The 15,397-nt window shown below is 44.8% G+C and overlaps 1 protein-coding gene and 1 long non-coding RNA gene across 2 annotated transcripts in view; both read right to left on the reverse strand.

Annotated features, from left to right (window-relative positions):
- Positions 1–144: 144 nt before the first annotated feature.
- On the reverse strand, positions 145–6,235 carry LOC142257737 (uncharacterized). Its single transcript, XR_012727648.1, has 2 exons — positions 5,193–6,235; positions 145–5,142 (listed from the first exon to the last, which is right to left on the reverse strand). It is a non-coding gene; the product is annotated as an uncharacterized LOC142257737 (long non-coding RNA).
- Positions 6,236–7,038: 803 nt separating this feature from the next.
- KCNN3 (potassium calcium-activated channel subfamily N member 3) overlaps positions 7,039–15,397 on the reverse strand; it is a 165,321-nt gene continuing 156,962 nt past the window's right edge. The window contains exons 7-9 of the mRNA XM_075330999.1: positions 12,934–13,061; positions 11,424–11,493; positions 7,039–8,790 (exon numbers count right to left, since the gene is read on the reverse strand). Of these exons, the coding sequence (XP_075187114.1) occupies positions 8,494–8,790; positions 11,424–11,493; positions 12,934–13,061 (495 nt within the window). The 3' untranslated portion in view covers positions 7,039–8,493. The remainder of the gene's footprint in view (positions 8,791–11,423; positions 11,494–12,933; positions 13,062–15,397) is intronic.

Raw genomic sequence — 15,397 nt, forward strand, 5'->3', positions numbered from 1 at the left:
TTTGGAGTTCTGTAAGTGGTGTGGCCTAGTGATAGGTCCCTTGTGGGTGTGACCAGAAGTTTGTGAGGGGTGTGGCTAATGTATTTGAGGGGGCAAATATCTCTTTAAATATGACACAGACCCAGTAAAAGACACAGACGGCACTTCATAGCAAAGGTCTTATATTTTATTTACCATGGATAGAGTGACTGTCCCCGGATGAGACCAGGCGATGCGTCACCAGCATTCTGTCTATATAGAAAGAGTAAAAAATAGCTCGCTTGGATAAGGATATCTTTGTTATAAAATATAAAAAAATACGTTGAAGGAAGATACATATCATATTAAAATAAAAGGAGATGAACAAGTTACCATCGACATGTCTGCCGAGGAGAGCAATGGAGACGACATGACAACAGTCTACATTCTGCAAGACAAATATGGCGGATTTCTATATAGCAAAGTCTCCAAGACTGGATCAGTCCAAACTGACGACTTTGCAGTGGGAGAGGTAAGCTTTCTTGGTCCTAAATGCTTTCGAACCCTACTTCCTGGCCTTCGTCTGGAGACTACTCCTCATACCAGAGACCACCTGGCAGCGGACCCGCTCTCAGGACTGGAACTGTTATGCGGGCGTCACACGAGACGAGCTATCGTGCGATGTATCGTCGAGGTCATGGTTTTGGTGATGCACATCCGGCATCGCTTGCAACGTCGTTTCGTGTGACACCTCCGAGCGACGCAGAATCGCTCAGAAATCTTGAGTCGTGTACTCGTCGTTTATTTTTAAAAAATTGTTTATTTGTAATGGCGCCGGTTGTTCATCGTACACGGGGCAGCACACATCACTCCGTGTGACACCCCGGGAACAATGAACACAGCTTACCTGCGTCCTGCGGCTCCCGCCGGCAATTCGGAAGGTGGTGGGTGGGATGTTTACGTCCCGCTCATCTTCGCCCTCCGCTTCTATTGGCCGGCCGCTGTGTGACATCGCTGTGACGCTGAACATCCCTTCGCCTTCAGGAAGTGGATGTTCACCGCCCACAGCGAGGTTGCTCAGCAGGTAAGTACGTGTGACGGGGGGTTAACGACTTTGTGCGACACGGGCATCAAATTGCCCGTGACGCACAAACGACGGGGGCTGGTACGATCGCTCATGCAATCGCACGATAGATCGTACCGTGTGAAGCCCGCATTAGTGTCATCGCATTGATTGGCCTAAGGGTTAGAAAGTAATCTGCACCAGGTGTGGAGTGCTATCCATGGACATGGTAGCAAAGGTCAAAGGCTCACCCAGGAGAAAGCCCCTCGGTAGAAATTAGAATTAAGCTCCTTCTATTAATGGGAAGATGGCCTTGTGACAGCTGCCTGATGTCCACACATTGCTTCCCACAAAGCATTCAAAGTCCATCACGACCAGCTCTTACGAAATCGAATGATTGACTTTTGTACCAACTTCTGAATTATCTCTCTAAAAGGCCAATGAAATGGACGGCCTTTTCCTAGGTGTCATATGGTCGCTCGCTTCATGCAAAAACCGCATGCAAAACTCCCTGATTCTGACCAGTCCCTAAAAACTGAGTGATGGACAAGACAATTTCCTCTGCATCTGTCCACTAGGGAAAGATGACCCACAGAGGGCGCTATGGAAAAACATATGAAAGTAAAGCCCTATGTGCACATCAATGCCAAAGGTCGGCTTTTAATAGAGAATGGGTGATCACACCATGTCTGGCAAGTCCGATCTGTGGCTCATGTCATGTAGTGGGTGGCTCGAATCAGCATCTTTGGATATACTGAGAATAGGACAGTGGTAATTAATGCCAGTGCTCCTGTTGTAATTATTACACAGGATCACAGTGGAGGAGCCTCTCATATGTACATGATCACATTTTGAATGTACATAAAATACATCTTGTATCTATGCTCAGTAACATTGTTGGCTAAATCAATATATTTACTAAAGACAAATGACATCACTGAGAAAGCTGCCAATCCATTCACTATAGCGTGATGACATCACTATGAATTCAGACTATCCATTTACTAAAGACCAATGTCATCATTGAAAAAGCTGCTAATCCATTCACTAGAACGTGATGACTTACTGAGAATGCAGACTATCCATTTACTACAGAGTGATGACATCACTGGCAATGCTGACAATCCATTCACTAGTGAGTGATGACATCACTGAGAATGCAGACTATCCATTTACTACAGAGTGATGATATCACTGGCAATGCTGCCAATCCATTCACTAGTGAGTGATGACATCACTGAGAATGCAGACTATCCATTTACTACAGAGTGATGACATCACTGGCAATGCTGACAATCCATTCACTAGTGAGTGATGACATCACTGAGAATGCAGACTATCCATTTACTGCAGAATGATGACATCACTTGGAATGCCGCTTAACTGTAAATTGATGACATCACTGAGAATGCAGCCCATCCATTCAGTATTGAGTGACAACATCCCATACAGCCTATCTGTTACTATATTCTCTTAGAAAGGGTATGTGTGCATGCTGCGTTCTTGGTTTGACAAAAAAACTGCACCCTCTGGCAGACTTTGAGAACTGTAAACACTGCGTTTGACAAAAAACACAGTCAAAACATATGCGTTTTTACAGCGTTTTTGCTGCATTTATGTTAATGAATTTTTAAAGAGAAAAAAATGATAGGATATTATATAGAATAGATAGAAAATTAGATAGTAAGAATAGATAGAAGGATGGATAGATAGATGGAGGGATAGATGGAGGGATAGAAAATTAGAAAGAATAGATAGAACATATAGAATTGATAGAAAGAAATAACAGAATAGCTCGATAGAGGGATAGCTAGCTTAGCCAGGGTTTTTTTACATTTTTTTATTGGGAAAAAAATGACGTGGGACCCCGCCCCCCTCGTTTTTTATATCCAGCACAGCAGCTGCTGCAGGCTGCAACCCTCAGCTGTCTGCCGTACCTTGGCTGGTTATAAACAATAGAGGGGATCCCACGCTTTTTTTATTTTGTTAATTATTTGATTTATTTAAAAAAAAATGACATGGGGTCCCCCCCATTTTTCTAAAACCAGCCAAGGTACAGCAAACAACTGGAGGCTGATATTATTAGGGTGGGAAGGGCCATCGTTATTTGACCCTCTCCAGCCTAACAATAGCAACCCGTAGCCGCCCCAGAAATGGTGCATCCATAAGATGCGCCAATTGTGGCGCTGGGCCCAGCTCTTCCCTTTGCCCTGGTGCGGTGGCAATTGAGGCAATAAGGAGTTAATAACAGCGCACAGCTGCCACCAAGCCCTAGATTAGTGATGGCAGTCATCTATGAGACCCCGCCCCATCACTAATCTGTAAGTGAAAGTAAATAAACACAAACTCCCAAAAAGTCCTTTATTTGAATAAAAGACAAAAAAGCACCCTCTTTCACCACTTTATTAACTCCCCAAACACCCCTCCAGGTCTGACAAGGGGGAAAAGAGGGGGCTTTTTATTTTATTTCAAATAAAGGATTTTTTGGCTGTTTGTGTTTACTTTCACTTACAGATTAGTGATGAGGGGGGGTGTCATAGACGCCTGCAATGACTAATCTAGGACTTAGTGGAATCTATTGGCTGCCATTAACGCCACCGCACCAGTGCAATCGGGATGAGCTGGGTAAAGTCCCGGGACTGTCGAATCTAATGAATGCAGCAATTCCGGGCGGCTGCTGGCTGATATTTTTAGGCTGGGGGTGGCTCCCAAAAACATGGGTCCCCCCAGCCTGAGAATACCAGCCCTCAAGTGTGAGGCTTTATCTTGGCTGGGTATCAAAATTGGGGGGGCCACACGCTGTCTTTTTTTTTTTTTAATTATTTATTCTCCTCTGCGATACAGACCCGCCCACCGGCGGCTGTGATTGGTTGCAGTCTGTCACTCAGCGTGGAGGCACGTCTGATGGCAACCAATCACAGATGGGGGAAGCAGTGAATATGTATGAGCCTAATGAGCGGGTGCAGTGAATATGTAATGAGGCCAATGAGCGGGTCGAGAAGAAGAATGAGAGGCTGCGGGAGCAGTGTGACCGCCACGTAGTGCCAGTGATCAGTGAGTATGAAGCGGAGAACAGAGATATGTGGGAAACCTGCGTTTTTGTTGACAAAAATGCATCCAAAATGCAACAAAAGCGCAGTGCAAACGCACAGCTAACATTTTGCTTGCATTTTGAGACACCTCATTGATTTCAATGGGTGACAAAACATGACTAAAACGCAAAAAGAATGAACTGCTTGTTTTCGTCAAAGATTTTGACAAATATTTGTCAAATAAAACGCTGACAAAAAAAATTACAAGGTGCGCATTGAAATTCTGATTTCTCACAGACTTTGCTTGTGAAGCAAAAACATGCAGTTTGTCATTGACACAGCGCAGTTTAAAACGCGACAAACGCAACGTGCGCACATAGCCAAATACTGTTTTACCCCCAGATTCTTCCTGTAGGAACCAGATGCTAATGATTCAGACTAATTTATTCCATAACCTCCTTTTTTGCATTTAGGCTATGTTCTCAAACTGCTTCTTTTCTTAACCACAAAGATGCAGCATTTTTGGCCCCAAAAAACGCACCTGCGACAAAAACGCATACGTTTTTGACGCATTTTTACCGCATTTTGCCCAGTGCGTTTTTTAAGTCAAATCTATTGACTGAAAGAGCTCAAAAATGCTGGCAAAAATAATTGACATGCTTCATCTTGGCTGCATCTTCAAAAACGCCGTCAAAATGCAGCCAAAAAAAGATGCGCTGTGTAGACAGCAAAATAGAAATCTCATAAGGGTGCATTACACGATGCGACATCGCTAGCGATTGCTAGCAATGTCGTGCACGATAGCTCCCGCCGCTGTCGTTCGTGCGACATTTGGTGATCGCTGCTGTAGCGAACATTATCGCTACGGCAGCGTCACACGCATTTACCTTTTCAGCGACGTCGCTGTGTCCGCCGAACAATCCCTCCTTCAAGGGGGAGGTGCGTTTGGCGTCACAGTGACGTCGCCGCGACATCACTAAGCGGCCGCCCAATAGCAGAGGAGGGGCGGAGATCAGCGGCCGGAACATGCCGCCCACCTCCTTCCTTCCTCATTGCCGGTGGACGCAGGTAAGAAGATGTTCATCGTTCCTGCGGCGTCACACATAGCGATGTGTGACGCCGCAGGAACGACGAACAACCAGCGGCATGCACCACCAACGATATTATGAAAAGGAGCGACGTGTCAATGGTCAACGATTTTTGACGTTTTTGCGATCGTTGCTCCTTGGTGTCACACGCGATGTCGCTAATGGCGCCGGATGTGCGTCACTAACGGCGTGACCCCGACGATATATCGTTAGCAATGTCGCAGCGTGTAAACCACCCTAAAGACTTTGCTGGGAGAAGGAAATGCATGCATTAAGCTGCATTTTTGTGACCTCAAAAATGCACCAAAAACGCAGTAAAATATGCAGTGTGTGAACATAGCCTAAACCCCAATTACCTGTTGTTAATCCAGTTGCCCGGATGCCCTTCACTGTAAAACCTGAAATTGTTCCATTAGCAGTGTAGAATTACATCTGTGTAACGGGAAGTAATACTACCATGTATAAGGATGGACGGTACAGAGCAGTGATCTGCAGAGAGGTCAGCCACGTAATAATCTGCAGGATATACGGACAGTGATGAGGTTTTCAGAATATAATTTCCTTTTTATGAAGCGAAATCTATCAAATTATACAAATTCACACATTGATATATTCAATCCCCAAGTGATATCCCAAGGACGTTACCACCCTCGACCACTAGAGGAGGCTGTTGTGCAACGACACAAAGCAACAGTTACTGGGTGCCGTGTAAGTGTATATTTATAGGGGAGGTGGGGAAGGTTGGAGGCTTTATTGTCACTTCTGTTTTTACGCACAGTTTGGTCTTTCCTCTTTCTGCACTCCCTGAAAATAATCAAGAGGAGACAGATTCAGCCACATTCGAGAAGTACAAAAAGAAAATAAAATTGCTTTGTGTCTTTATTGATAGATATTAAGAACTTTGGCACTCAGTGAAACACTATCGTCATGGCTGTCAGCTCGGTCTTTATGCCCCCCTTATGACGGAAACCTGGTTTCCCACATACCATTCTAAAATTAGAAGGATTTGGCTAATTTTGAAGAAGCAAATAGTTCAATTATTCCAATTTTATAAGATTTTTTATTTTGTATAAATCAAAACCACATACCACCAACGTGCATATATAACCATAAGCACTAGACCAACGGTCGCATATATCAATCAAAATACACAGACAATATGTACAATAAACATATACAGTTTGTCAAAAAAGTGAAGGTTCACAAAATAGGGGATGGAGTCAGAGCCCAAACTTATCCTTGGGACCACACTGAATGGTTCAGGCAGCGCCACAGGGTATGGAAGATTTCAATCCTTATAAGTCCAAGGAGGTATATAGGGGTGCTCTCCAACAATTCCCTTTGCATTGATAAAGGTGAGCCTTCAACTTCATAGATTGGATTAACTCCACATCAATCAGATTATCTCCACCTCAACGCGTTTCTACTTGCCTACTATGGATCCCTGCTGATGGCGCCATGAACCTGCATATCTAACAACTATATCTCGTTGGCCTCCTGATGAACCATACGTTTGTGTTGTATGGGGAAACGCGTTGAGGTGGAGATAATCTGATTGATGTGGAGTTAATCCAATCTATGAAGTTGAAGGCTCACCTTTATCAATGCAAAGGGAATTGTTGGAGAGCACCCCTATATACCTCCTTGGACTTATAAGGATTGAAATCTTCCATACCCTGTGGCGCTGCCTGAACCATTCAGTGTGGTCCCAAGGATAAGTTTGGGCTCTGACTCCATCCCCTATTTTGTGAACCTTCACTTTTTTGACAAACTGTATATGTTTATTGTACATATTGTCTGTGTATTTTGATTGATATATGCGACCGTTGGTCTAGTGCTTATGGTTATATATGCACGTTGGTGGTATGTGGTTTTGATTTATACAAAATAAAAAATCTTATAAAATTGGAATAATTGAACTATTTACTACTTAATAATATTCCTGGGACAGTTAGTCCAATTAGTGTACTGGTAATTTTGAAGAAGCTTCGAATACTAGTCCCATCTTAAAGCCTCAGTAAAGGCAACTTAAAACATTACTTATGATGTCACTGTAATGACATCATCAGTGATGATTGGTTCAGAATATGAACCAATTGTAAATTCATCACCAAACCAGACCCCCTTTACATGGGGGCTTGCTTAATATAAGCTGGGGATGCTCCCAAATGGGCTTACTTGGCGCAAACATTTACCTGACCAGGTGTAGTTAGTTTTCCTTTTAACACTTCATATTAAAGGGTTGTTTCCAGCGGGCTCCCTTTCATTCTGTCATTTAATACTGTCAGTTATGCAGTGTAAACATGCATCTCACCATTTTCTGCTTCATGTAATAATTCTTCCCTCACTGGACTTTTTAATATTAGAAAATGGTCATAGCGACAGTAATTTCTGCAGGTATCTGCTGCCTGGAAAGTTTGAGAAGGGAGCAGATACTCGGAGTTTGATTGTTTTAAGCATAAATATACAAATATATATTTTTTCTTTCAATAGACAAGGCGGATTGTGGCTCCATTCCGTATTAAGCTAGTCTTTAGCTGTAGAAAGGTACACAGTGATATATATACCACGCCCCGTCCATCTACCGTCAATTCAACACAACCTGTTTGAACCGCTAGTTGTATTTTATCGTATATTTTGGTTGTGTCTTGGTGCAAAACTACATACAGAAGAGTGAGCGCCCACGTTCAGCGCAGGTAGATGTATGTTGTATAGTGAGTAACGGATTATTTTCCGTCACCACCGGAAAGCTAATTGGGTACTGTTATGTACCACCTTTTGCGTCTCCTTTGACATATATATGCCAAGCACAGAAATTTAGTGTGTGATAACACAAGGACTCCCAAGTCAATTGACATCAACCATCTGGGCAGTTGACTCAATACCTCTAGAGCGGGCCCAGACCATTCCCTCAGAGGGGTGCGCTCGTGGTTGTGACAGTATTGGCCTTCAATGTACAGGCACTTTGTATAAAGAAAATGAGGCCAAGACTTCGGAAAGGGTTGAATTAGCTTGCCCCCATGGAAGTGCCGGGACATTGGAGGGTAGTGATAGATAAAAAGGACATTAGTAGGAAGATCAGGGAAGGAGGAAGTGGGATCATAACCGTTCCCTCTCCGCTGAGCATCACAGGTTACTTGGCAGTGAATGAGAAGGTGCGCCATAGTGTCTGAACCTTCAAGCAGTTCCTCACGTTGAGCGCCAACTGGCTTTCTACAAAACCGTTCTACTCAAAGTTAGCTGAGATTACATGATATTTAGGTAGCCAGCGTTCCCAACATCTCCTAAACAATCCTACTGACGGCACGCTACGAATTGGGAGGTCTAGCATCCACAACACAAGTTTGGCCAATCAGCAGCTACTGGAACTGGTATGTGGTGTTGGAAAAGATGCTGAACTTATCCCCATGGGACTGTCCGATAGGGGAGTTTGTGGAGTTCCAGCTGCGACTCCAAGCGCTCGTGACTCCAATATGACAGAAAGAAGGTGCTGCTGCTGTTGTCGCAGGGTGTCCACGATCAGGACAGGAAGAGTGTTGAAAGTGGAAGTGATCTGGTCCAGTTTGGTTTCTAGATTCCCAATCTGTTTTTCCAGATCCTCGCTGCGGTCATTCAGCTCAGTTATAAGATCGTACATCACACTCTGCATCTGCACATGGATAAATAAAAAAAGTGAAAATGTTCATTTTAATGGAAAACTGTCAATGGTGTGAGGCACAGATTTATATTGCGTGATATCAACCATTCCCGGATGGTGGATCATGAGCTGGAAAATACATTCGCCTTGACCCAACCCATCCAACTTTGGCAAACACCAATGGGATGAACAACATTGAGATTTAAGCTGGGCAGGACCGACATCAGTAGGAATTAGAAAATCCTCTAACAGACTTTACCATAAGCCCAGTAGCTTTAAATATTATTACCACCGTCATCATTAGCCTTAACTACACTGTGTGCAGACTTATTAGGCAAATGAGTATTTTGATCACATGATAATTTTTATACATGTTGTCCTACTCCAAGCTGTATAGGCTGAGAGCCAACTACCAATTAAGTAACTCAGGTGATGTGCATCTCTGTAATGAGGTGGGTGTTGTGTAATGACCTCAACACCCTATATAAGGTGTGCTTAATTATTAGGCAACTTCCTTTCCTTTGGCAAAATGGGTCAGAAGAGAGATTTGACGGGCTCTGAAAAGTCCAAAATTGTGAGATGTCTTGCAGAGGGATGCAGCAGTCTTGAAATTGCCAAACTTTTAAAGTGTGATAACCGAACAATCAAGCGTTTCATGGCAAATAGCCAACAGGGTCACAAGAAGCGTGTTGGGCAAAAAAGGCACAAAATAACTGCCCATGAATTTAGGAAAATCAAGCATGAAGCTGCCAAGATGCCATTTGCCACCAGATTGGCCATATTTCAGAGCTGCAACGTTACTGGATTATCAAAAAGCACAAGGTGTGCCATACTCAAGGACATGGCCAAGGTAAGGAAGGCTGAAAAACCACCACCTCTGAACAAGAAACATAACATCAAACGTCAAGACTGGGCCAAGAAATATCTGATTTTTCAAAGGTTTTCTGGACTGATGAAATGAGAGTGACTCTTGATGGGCCACATGGATGGGCCAGAGGCTGGATCAGTAAAGGGCAGAGAGCTCCACTCCAACTCAGACGCCAGCAAGGTGGAGGTGGGTACTGGTATGGGCTAGTATCATCAAAGATCAACATGTGGGACCTTTTCGGGTTGAGGATGGAGTGAAGCTCAACTCCCAGATCTACTGCCAGTTTCTGGAAGACAACTTCTTCAAGCAGTGGTACAGGAAGAAGTTGGTATCATTAAAAAAAAACGATGATTTTCCTGCAGGACAATGCTCCATCACATGCATCCAACTACTCTACAGCGTGGCTGGCCAGTAAAGGTCTAAAAGATGAAAAAATAATGACATGGCCCTCTTGTTCACCTGATCTGAACCCCATAGAGAACCTGTGGTCCCTCATACAACGTGAGATCTACAGGGAGGGAACACAGTACACCTCTGGGAACAGTGTCCGGAGGCTGTGGTGGCTGCTGCACGCAATGTTGATCGTAAACAGATCAAGCAACTGACAGAATCTATGGATGGTCGGCTACTGAGTGTCATCATAAAGAAAGGTGGCTATATTGGTCACTAATTTGTTTGGGTTTTGTTTTTGCATGTCAGAAATGTTTATTTCTAAATTTTGTGCAGTTATATTGGTTTACCTGGTGAAAATAAACAAGTGAGATGGAAATTTATTTGGTTTTTATTAAGTTGCCTAATAATTCTGCACAGTAATTGTTACCTGCACAAACAGATATCCTCCTAAGATAGCCAAATCTAAAAAAAAAAACACTCCAACTTCCAAAAATATTAAGCTTTGGTATTTATGAGTCTTTTGGGTTGATTGAGAACATAGATGTTGATCAATAATAAAAAAAATCAAGTAAAATACAACTTGTCTAATAAGTCTGCACACAGTGTAGTTCTACTACAAATTCACCATTCACTAATATGTGCGCTACAATCCTGACCTAAGTGGCGAGAAGTTAAAAAATAATCTAATACCTTAAAGCTGTCTGTTTGTAATTCCTCTAAAGGGTGCTTTACACACTGCGACATCGCTAGTGATTGCTAGCGATGTCGCGAGCGATAGCACCCGCCCCCGACGTTCGTGCGACATGTGGTGATTGCTGCCGTAGCGAACAATATCGCTACGGCAGCGTCACACGCACATACCTGTTCAGCGACGTCGCTGTGATCGCCGAACAATCCCTTCTTCAAGGGGGAGATGTATTCGGCGTCACAGCGGCGTCACAAAACGGCCGCCCAATAGAAGAGGATGGTAGGAGATGAGCAGCTGGAACATGCCGCCCACCTCCTTCCTTCCTCCTTTCCGGTGGACGGAGGTAGGATGATGTTCGTCATTCCTGCGGTGTCACACACAGCGATGTGTGGTGCCGCAGGAACGACGAACAACCTGCGGAATGAAACACCAACGACATTATGATTAGGAGCGACGTGTCAACGATCAACGATCTTTGCCGTTTTTGCGATCGTTGATCGTCGCTCCTAACTGTCACATGCTGCGATGTCGCTAACGACACCGGATGTGCGTCACAAACACCGTGACCCTGACGATATATCGTTAGCTATGTTGCAGCGTGTAAAGCACCCTTAAAACACAGGATGAAATTACTGAGAAGCTTAGACATTTCTATGGCTGAGGATTGCTACCCAACAGATTGTGTTGTATATATACCTTGGAGAGATCCACTAAAGTGTTGGCTTGATCACTCAACTTCCGTTGCTCCATCTTCACACTCCGTAACCTAGAAAACCAACCAACGGGAAGTTACATATTGATGCCATATGTCATGATTGACTCCTGGCTCAGCTAGAGCTGAGCCTTTTTTTTAGTTTCACTTCTGATGCAGGTCACGTTAGGGGTTAATCCTTTCTGCCTCGTTCTGGAGGTCAGGCTGCTTTATTAGGGCACTGTTTCTCTTTGACTTCGCCAGTGATACTTCTGGCTCTGCTGTGTTCTGCTCTTGAGTGACCTGTTGTCTGCCCTGGCCCCTCCTGACCTCCGTGTTCACCTGACCTGTTAACCTCCTCTGTTGTCTGTTTCCATCAGTGTCTCTCCCGCTGTCTCCCTGTTCGTTCCTTATCTGTTTACCTTTATTCTGTCTTGTCTTCCCACTCCCCCTCGCTTCTAGGCTCTGATTTTCTGGCTACTGACTATTTGCTTCCCTCTGACTACGTTTAGACTTCGCCCTTGTGTACTTACAAGACCATATGTTGTGACACGGCTTTCTGACGATTCTACTGCCATCTGGTGGGCTTGACTAGTATTACCTCTGCTAGGGAATTCCCTGCTCATACGTTTCCTCCACTTTTACGCCCCCTAGTGGTTTACCAGCTAACTACCTTCTCAGATAGTTTCAGGAATCCTCTCAGTCCCACATTACTGCGCTGTACTGCTATTGTACATCTTAGAGTACAGCGTGACACCATAGACTTGTAATAATAGTGTGCGAATATGCATGTAGAGCCAGAACTACCACTCAATTAGATAAGTTAGAAGAGGACAATCCTAGATGAGAAAGATCACAGAATCCTCAAATCTAAAGGCCGCTTTACACGCTGCAATCTCGCTAGCGAGATCGCTAGCGTGCATACCGACCCCCATCTTTTGTGCGTTACGGGCAAATCGCTGCCCGTGGCGCACAAAATCGCGCGGACCCGTCACACTACCTACCTGCCTAGCGATGTCGCTGTGACCGGCGAACCGCCTCCTTTCTAAGGGGGGGGCGGTTTGTTCGGCATTACAGGGTCGTCACTAAGCGGCCACCCAATCGAAGCGGAGGGGCGGAGATGAACGGGACGAACATCTCGCCCACCTCCTTCCTTCCTCATTGCTGGTGGCCGCAGGTAAGGAGAGGTTCCTCGTTCCTGCGGTGTCACACATAGCGATGTGTGCTGCCGCAGGAACGACGAACAACATCGTACCTGCAGCAGCAACGATAATTGGGAATAGGGGAGCATGTCAACGATTAGCGATTTTGCACGTGTTTGCGACGATTTTCAATCGCACGTAGGTGTCACACGCAACGACATCGCTAACGCGGCCGGATGTGTGTCACAAATTCCGTGACCCCAACGACATTGCTTTAGCGATGTTGCAGCGTGTGGTTTGAGACAAAAAAATCTGGAGCTTTATACAGTCCCTATGACTTTTTGCTGTTTATCATGATCTGTTGGGAACTTACTGATGAATGGCCTGCAGGAACTTCCTCTGGTGCTTGCGGACTTTAGCATGGTCAATCTTCTTCAGTAGTTTTGTGTGCTTGTAAATCAGCCATGTTTCCCGGAGCACATTGGCTGCTGCATTCTTTATCTGTAATATAACAGTATGTAATGAATGTAGAAAGGCCATAGTTACCAGACCGCAATAGTGACCATGTTATCATACATCTTATTTACTATATGTAGTCACTCATCTGTGTCATCAGTCACCCACGTCTGCTCAAGCTCTTCTATACCACGTCATAATCCATCTTACCTACATTATGTCATTATCTATCTCATGTAGACCACACCACCGGCCATCTTGTTTACTCCAAGTCATCGACATGGCATCATTCTTGTCGACATCACGTCATTATCCGTCTCATCTACGCCTCATTACCATCCCTCTCATATGTACCATGTTATCAACCATCTCATCTACATACATCACATCAGCATCTCTTCATAGTTAATATCATCTGCCTTATCGACACCATAGCATCTTCCATCTCAACTACATTTACCATATCATCCATCCGATCTCTACCATGTCATCATCCATTCAATCTTGATACATATCATCTGCCTTATCTACACTATGCCATTTTCCTTCTCCTCATCTGTCTCATTAACAACACATAATTAGCCATCAAATCTACACCACTTCATCATCCATCTCACCTCCAATACATCATTTTTCCATCAAATCTACACTAGTTCATCATCTGTCTCATCTATACCACATCTATATAATCTCACCTATACTGCGTCATCATCACCATGTCCATCTCATCTACCCAACGTCAAACTCATCTGTCTACATTGCATCCTTGTCCCGCTTATCTACACCATAGCATCATCCATTTTGTTTCAGCCATGGCATTCATCCCAACTGTAACCTATGTACCCCATGTCTTCATTCACTTCAAAACAGACTGGTTAATAGCCTCAATGCCGACTAAGGCTTTTACTGCCGGAGTGTGATATCGACACTAGAATTGTTAATTAAGATATAAATGAAATATTAAGAGGCAGCACTGCTGTATTATTCAGCACAGGCCCTGAGCGGACAATCCTTCAGGTGCTACCAGCAGAGAGCAGTAAAGCATTGACAGCAGGATAAGAAGAATGGATCATTGCATTTGCTTCTGTGTATTCAATACAGCTTTTTTTAATCTTTTTGTGATTATATTCCTTTATAGTTAGTAGAACACGTCTGCATTACTGTATCACGTAGCCCCAGAGCCATCACTCTCTTGTCTGACAGCATTAGAAGATTGCATGATTTCAGATTTGATGCGTATGACATTTTACAGCTGTTGCTCAGTTGCACGTGACCTGCAAAAAATCCTGGAATTCAGGACTGGTGTCACAGATGAGGGCAGGATCATTGGATCCGCTCAAATCATTAGTAGATGAGAAAGTGAGACAGCCATCATTAACGTGTACTCTTCTGTGTACTACTACCTTGTCTCAGTGCTATAAAAAGGAGTTAAAATTTTGGCTTTTTATCTATGTATCTGTGACGCCCTGGCAAAACCAGGTAGTCACAAATAGGCCCCCGCATAACACCTTCCCTCACTAGGAAACAGACAGCCAACCATTAAACCCTAGTCACCCCACCTTAGGGACAGATAGACACACCATTGGCGTGACCAGGCGGTTGGACACACCCACCCAGGGATCCAGACAGCCCGGGGCAGGAAAACAGTAGTGAGTTCAGTTTGGAGTTGAGTTTGGAGAGGAGTGTGGGCTGGAGCTAAGTGTAGCTCCAGCAGGAAAGTTCAAGTTGAACGGTACCAGGGTAGGAGCCCTGGTGCCACTGGCTAGGAGGCAGAAGGTGGTCTCCGTCAGCAGGAGACGGGAAGATGGCTCGGCAGAACCGAGGTGAACCGGTACCGACACGGGGAACCGACCCAGAAACCATAGCACAAAGGGGGGTACTCGGACCCTGAAGCCAGAACCGGAAACAAGCGGACTGGTTAATTCACCGATTGAGGCCAGGACTAGAGGTCCTGTCCCACCCAAAGTCCCTCAGAGAAGACAACAGCCCACCGATAGGGATAGGAGGTCACTGCCAGGGCCCATAGATCCCATGGGCCAGCATCTGCGGGCACGGCTCCTTAGGCCACATCCAGCCGGGAGCGGACTCCTGAATTTAAGACTAGGAAGTCCATCTTACACAAAACAGTACAGTGGAAAAGGATAGAGACCACCATCCCGGTGGGGGACCCGAATGCAACCGGCCGCGGTACCAGTCATCAGCACCTTGGTTTACCAGAGACTTGTGTGGTTTATTAACTGTGAGTACACAAACACTCCCTGCGATCGCTATACCCTGCACAGAGACACCGGGTCCCGGGGCAACCATCCCTACCCACGGAGGGGTTAACGACTAGCTGCACAACATCTCCCCCGGGTGCCCTACAACGGCAGCGGTGGTGT

This window comes from Anomaloglossus baeobatrachus, chromosome 12 (assembly GCF_048569485.1).
Source record: "Anomaloglossus baeobatrachus isolate aAnoBae1 chromosome 12, aAnoBae1.hap1, whole genome shotgun sequence".
NCBI classification, from domain to species: Eukaryota; Metazoa; Chordata; class Amphibia; order Anura; family Aromobatidae; genus Anomaloglossus; species Anomaloglossus baeobatrachus.